General features: G+C 46.0%; 1 protein-coding gene across 1 annotated transcript; it reads right to left on the reverse strand.

Annotated features, from left to right (window-relative positions):
- Positions 1–1,700: 1,700 nt before the first annotated feature.
- LOC122725767 (left-right determination factor 2-like) lies at positions 1,701–6,276 on the reverse strand. Its single transcript, XM_043963044.1, is given in 6 exon segments — positions 1,701–2,605; positions 2,608–2,632; positions 2,975–3,213; positions 3,216–3,229; positions 3,557–3,800; positions 5,937–6,276. Coding segments are annotated over 6 exon segments (1,113 nt in total). The 5' UTR covers positions 6,190–6,276; the 3' UTR covers positions 1,701–2,267.
- Positions 6,277–6,647: the final 371 nt, after the last annotated feature.

Consider the following 6,647-nt stretch of genomic DNA (forward strand, 5'->3'; position numbering starts at 1 on the left):
TCAGATGCCCCCTCTGCCATTGATACTCCCTAGCGTGAACTGGGGAAATCACCTACTCCCTCTGCCCTCAGTTTCCTCATCAGATCAAGGGAACAGAGTGGTGACCTCGGTCACTTCTAGAGCAAAATCCTATGATCCTGGGGTTAGCATAGAGAAATTAGTGGCCCTACATTTTTCAGATGACAATAGTAATGCTACATAATGCAATTATAACTCCAATTTAACTGTTTATTCCCATGCCTTCCCAGGCTCTGTGTTAGGGGAGGAAAATAACTGTCCTTGTGGAGATATGCCCTCCTTCCCTGAAGTTATAATCATTGAAGTAATATTGTCGGGGGCAGCTAGGGGTGCACAGTGGACAAAGCATGACCCTGGATTCAGGAGGACCTGAGTTCAAATATGGCCTCCGACACTTAACACTTACTAGCTGTGTGACCCTGGGCAAGTCACTTAAACCCAATTGCCTCACCAAAAAAAAAAAAAAGTCAATGAAGTAATATTGTCAATCTATGTGTAACATAGGGAAACAACACTTTCTTAAATGTACAATAATAAGGTAATGGAAAGAAACTGAATTTGGAGGTAGAAAATACGGGGTTTTAGCCTCAGGCTGGACAATAAAATTCTATGACCTTAAACAAGTCATTTGAACTCTCTGAATCCTCAGTTCCTCATTTCACAGGGATATTTGCATTTCCAGCTTCCCAGGTTCATGGAAGAAAAACTCCTTGTAAACTGTAAATCAGTAGGACTGTGATGATTACCAAGGGCGTCTGGTAGTTTTCATAAGTTTCCTTCCCTTCATTATTGAAGACCCTGGGACATAAACTAAAGCTGCCTCTCTATTTAATCTGTATTCCAGGGGCAGCTAGGTGGGCCAGTGGATAGAGCACCGGCCCTGGATTCAGGAGTACCGGAGTTCAAATCCAGCCTCAGACACTTAACAACTTGCTAGCTGTGTGACCCCTGGGCAAGTCACTTAACCCCAATTGCCTCCCTTAAAAAAAATAAATAAATGATCTTTATTCCAGTTCAGTTTCTCTCCTGTTAAAACCGAGATCTTCAGCAAAGCAATTCTTTCAATTGTTCAGCTTTACCATTAATGTTAATACACTCAGCTATTCGTAGGAGAATGAATCCAAACCCTTGGATTAAGCACCTCTTACGATTAAAGGTGGAATGGAAGAGATCTTAGAGATCCATTTCAATCTATTCTCATTTTTAGGTTGAGGGAACTTGAGACTATAGAAGTTGTTCCAGAAGTGGTAATAGACGTCATTTTACAGACAAATAAACAAAGTCCTAGACATGTTGACCCAGTATAACACAGCTACTTAGTCACAAAGCCGAAAATAGAACTCAAGTTACAGATTTCCAATCATGATAGTTTATTTGACTACAAGTAGTATTGCCCCTAGTTTCTCTTCTTCTCATACCCATAACCCTTCGCTTCCTCCCATAATGCCTCTCTCAACCCCTTCTCTTACCTCCTCCTTGCAGGAGGGGATCAGGGTTTTAGGTATCTGAGCATTGATTTGCATATAGGTATTTAATATATGTTTATTTAATGTAATTAAGCAAAGACACAGAACGAAATAGCATCCATTTTTTCCCTTAAATTTATTAGCTCGCCTAGGCATTGTTACAATGCCTAAGCAACATGGCAGAACACACATTTTTCTCTTGGTCAGAACCCCAGAGTCAAAAATCTCTCTCTTCAGGCTTCACAGTAGAACTCTCATGATCAGAAACGAGCTAGTTCTATAGTTCTTTCCAAAATAAGTCTTTACTGGGAATTTGCTTGAGAGTCACAGAGTATAGCAGAGTGTCAGAGGAAGAAGGAGGCAGCAGACAATCTTCCTATTTCCAACTGAAGCTATAATGAATTGGTTAGAATTTCTTCTTTCTAAATCTAACATCAAGGACTTTATGGTGACAATATTTGTACATGAAAGTGCTTAGAAAATAGATAACTCACAGCAATTACAGGAAATTGGGGGGGTGGGGGCGGGGGAAGGACACAAAATTGACTCGGGCCCCATCCATAGCCAGGAAGCCTGTCTCCTTGACTGGCTTCTCTTGACTTCCTAAGAAATTCTCTTGACTTCCTAGGAAAACCAGGGCAGGCTAAGCCTGATAAAGGAGTGGCTTGCTAAAGGAAAAGTTACTTTCCATTCCTACCTCCTCCTTCCTGAGTTCCATAGCCTCCAGGATCCCTGTGTACAGGTGTCTCACTCAACTCAAAGTCACATTCTTCTAGAAACACGCTAGGGTTTCAGTTTCTTCATGATGGGCATGCCTTCAGAGGTACAGCTACATCTCGTCACCTTCATGTTGTGAAGGTTGATCACCTTGGTCACCAGCTTGTCTCCCTCCTTCACAGCGACAATCAGAGGGAGAGAGGCAGTGTCAGTGACGTGGCATTTCCTTTGTGTGGAGAAAGGCCACTTGAAGTTCAGGTGTTCTTTCTTCAGCTGCTGGCAGGTCCCCACACACTTATAGGCTTTGAAGCCGGGGGGGTCCAAGATCCAGTTCTCAGCCCACTTCAAATCCTGAAGGTTGATGTATGTCTCTTGCCGGCAGCATCGGGTGGCCTCTGTCACCTGATGTCAGCATCACAATTACCTTGGCACTGTGTGTGTTTGGGTGAAAGGAGAAAAAGCAGTGGAGAGCTCTGCATTAGAGATCAGGATAGGAGGCGCAGAAGATGGAGTGAGGTGTTTATCGCTGAGGGAATTCAACACTTGCCAAAGTATACGATGACTTCTCTGCCCTCCACCCAAGTCACCTCTAACTCTAATAGCAAAGTACAGCACCAGTACAGACAAGCCCTTTAGAACTCTGATTCAGCTCCCCGATATGATGTTATCATGGTCTTATACTGGATAAGTCCTAACAGAGGGTTACAGGCCCCAGTCGAAAAGAGGAGTTAATTCCCCAAAGGACTGCCCTCCGGAAGGTCTCTCAAGCCCACTGCATTGCTCATACCCAGATTCCTGGCATCCAGTGTGTGCAGCTGCAGCTGGGGTGCATACAAGTCTCCATCAGCACCGTTCTGGGAGGAGACGTAGATGAATTTGTGGGCATCGGAAGACATTGGGCCTATGTTCTCCCTATGGATAGAGACCTCCAGGACCAGGGGCTGGTCTAACTTGTCCTGCTGCTGCCAATAATTCACAGCTTGGGTCACATCAAAGGTTATCCAGCCGGTTCATGAATGGATACTCGTCTAAGGGGAGAGAAAGACAATCAGAAAACACCCAAGGTAGAACCTACCCTGCATCTAAATCCTCTGAGCAACAAGGGAAAAGAGGTGACAATAGGGGAGGAGGAGGAGGCTGGAGACAGGGCAGGGTACCTGAAGGTTTGTACAGTTCAGGGACTCAGCCTCTATACTGTTTGTGATGTTCTGGGCGCTTTGCAAGGATGAAGCTGTCCTTTTCTCTCCCATTACTATTTATAATATCCCTTACATTAGGCCCCTTTCTCCTTCCCCTTCCTGGGGCAGAGGCTGATAATTATGGGACCTGCATTCTTTTCCTAGATCCTTTCCTACCTGGAATCAATCACGAATGTCCGGTTGGTGCCATCCTCTCTGGTCTGCACCCAGTAGATGGTCATACTGGCGTAGGAGTTAAAAGGGAACGTCTTATGCTGTTTCCTGATCAATGCCATCGGGGATGGCTTCTGGAAAAGCCTCAGTACAGCCTGGATCAGCAACCTGGTGGGGGGGAGTCGCTCCTTCATGCTGAAGACCAACAGCTGGCTGGAGGCATCAGAGAAGAACCTGCCCATGATCTCTGTGCAACACAAATGTCACAATCAATCAGTCTGATTCCACTCCCCCTTGAGCCTAGAGAGAGGCAGAGTTTGTCAGAGTCTCAGGAGAAGGGCGGCTGTAGCTGGGCATTCATGGAGCAAGCTGCCTATTTATAATAGTTAAACTACAAATAGAGCTTTAAAAGAATTGTTTTGTTTTTTGTAATTTCAAGGTGGTGAGGGTAGGGACAAGGAGATCCTAAGTAACTATAAACCACTGGTAACCTCAAAGATCATTTTATTTCACATGACCCTCCTTCAGAAAATAATTTCTTAGCTAATTTTCCCCTGGTCTTTACTCTTATTTGGGGGTTTCAGTGAGCAGCAAAATGAGAGAGAGACAGAGAGACAAAGAGAGAGACAGAAGGAAAGAGAGAGAGAAAGAGAGAGAGAGAGAGAGAGAGAGAGAGAGGGAGAGAGAGAGAGAGAGAGAGAGAGAGAGAGAGAGAGAGAGAGAGAGAGAGAGAGAGAGAGAGAGAGAGAGATTCTCATATACTGAAATGCTCCAAGTGGGAGCCATGCCACGTCTTGTCAAAGATTTTCTTGACTTTTTCCTAATGGGCCATGACCTGGAAATGCTGGAGTAAAGGTGCCTTCTGTCTCAGCTTCTGCTCTCAGTCCCTACCTGACCCCTGTCTCCCAGCCCTTCTCTGCCCCTAGGTATAGGGGCAAGCCTTCTGTCAAATGAGACTGAGGATGGATTTATTTCTTAAGTGCTTTACCAGCAACTAGTGGGAATGAATATGACTAAAGTAAAATAAAGCAATTTTACAGAGACTAAACTCCTTTACCCTGAATAATCACCTCTTGGATAACAGAAGTGTCTATTACTGTACCCAATGCATCTGTCTAGTTTAAAAAAAAATCCACCAACCCTAGCTCTGTTATCACTGGCTGGTTGTGTCTAGCCCCACAGTTTATATTCTTGGTTTGGGAACTATTTAGCTTATCATACTTCCTTTCCCAGTAAGTGCAATGGTTAAAGTTATAAGTCATATAACAAGCCCAGGAATTTGACAAAAAACAAATATTCTTATTCTGTCCTTTGAAAGATTAGGAAACTGTGAAAGAGGAAGAGAGGTGCGGTAAGGTAGTGGGAGGCCTGGGTTCTAGCTTGACTCTGTCATTAAATAGCTGCGTGGCCTTGAAAAATCACTTTAACCTCTCTGGGCTTCAGTTTCCTTATCTGTAAAATGAGGGGATTGATGAGAAGATCCTGACCGGACCCTTCCACTTCCTTCTTCTTTGCTATTAGGTGACTAATTTCATTGAGCAATGATAGGCTGGGAGATCTGGAGTAGACCCCTCTCCCACCTGCAAGCCCTTTTCTTCCCTCCATCAAGGCTGCAATGCTGGGCAGGAAATATTGCTGTCTCATAGTGGATGCCCTGCCCCACCCCACCCCTTCTCCAGTCTAGGCCATAAAGGCAGTATGTAAAGGGGATTATTTACTCCCAGTTCCCGTAGAACAGGGGGGGAAGGCAGTCACTGCTGCCAGGGGTTGTTGCTCCTTTTACGATCCTTTGCATTTCTACTGCACACTTCATATCTTCCTTATACTTTTTTTTTTTTTTTGGGCGGGGCAATGGGGGGTTAAGTGACTTGCCCAGGGTCACACAGCTATGAAGTATCAAGTGTCTGAGCCAGATTTGGAACTCAGGTACTCCTGAAGCCAGGGCTGGTACTCTATCCATTGCGCCACCTAGCTGCCCCTCTTCCTTATACTTTTAATGGTATTTTCATGCACATTAGCACATTTTACACCTACAACAGCTCTTGTAGGTATGTTAGGTATTGTTCCCATTTTATAGTTGGGAAAAGGGGCAGGGAGGTAAGACAACATTCCAGAGGTCTCACAGAGGTTCAAGGATGGATTTGGGCAGAGAGCCTAGGTCTCCTGTCTCCCAGGCTAGTGCTCTCTTCATTAATCATTCTCCCCACCTCCACCCTGGGTTCCTTCACCAGATCCCTCCTCCCCCTAATCACCTGGATGATCCCAAGCCAGGAACTCTCTCTCTGCCCCCAATGAAGTCTGGGTAATAGAGGGCCGTCGCTATCAGGGTGGGTCAATGTCCCAGCACAAGGAGCAAGGCCAGTGCTTTGGAGAGGGCTGTTACCTGCAATTGCCTGGTTGTGCCTCTTCCCCCGGGAGACGGGTTCCTTGGAGCTGCTCTTCATCAGAGACACGTATTGGTTCCTCACATGATCCGGGATGACCAGGTTCTCCACATCCGCCTTTTCCAGAACAGGGATCTGGGAGAGGTGCAGCTGCTTCATCAGGCTCTCCTGAATCTTCTCCTCCAGCTGCGATGCTCTGATGCCGGCAAGGAGTAGGGACCACATTGCCCAGGTCAGCGCTTGGAACCTCATGCTGTCTGCCCGTCCTTCTCCAATAGGTAAATGGCTGCTGGACCTAGACAGGGGCAGACTGCCAATGCTGCTTGCTGGAAAGATGCTGCTGGCTCAGCTGCCTAGATGGGGAGTCTGGCCTGCTTATATAGTTGGTCAGCTGGAAGTGAGCACCAGGCAGGGGGAGGAGGGCAGACAGGAGGGTCACACCCCCTGAGACTCCCTGGGGTTAGAAACACATCAGAGAGACAAGTTAATATCCTGAGAAGAATATACAAAGTACTATCTTGTGCTGACCCGTAGGTGGGCAATCTCTGAGCCCCTGCTTCAGCACACAGCATCTCTGGGTGACTTCTTTTCAGGACATAGTCTTTACAGCACAGATGGGTTGGGTCTCCCTCTTTTATGCCTGCTGCAGAACACTCAGCCTTTCTAAACAGCTGCTATTTGTAGGCTCGAATTCCCTTGTCTTTGGTAAG

The sequence above is a fragment of the Dromiciops gliroides genome, chromosome 4, assembly GCF_019393635.1.
Source record: "Dromiciops gliroides isolate mDroGli1 chromosome 4, mDroGli1.pri, whole genome shotgun sequence".
Taxonomy (NCBI): domain Eukaryota; kingdom Metazoa; phylum Chordata; class Mammalia; order Microbiotheria; family Microbiotheriidae; genus Dromiciops; species Dromiciops gliroides.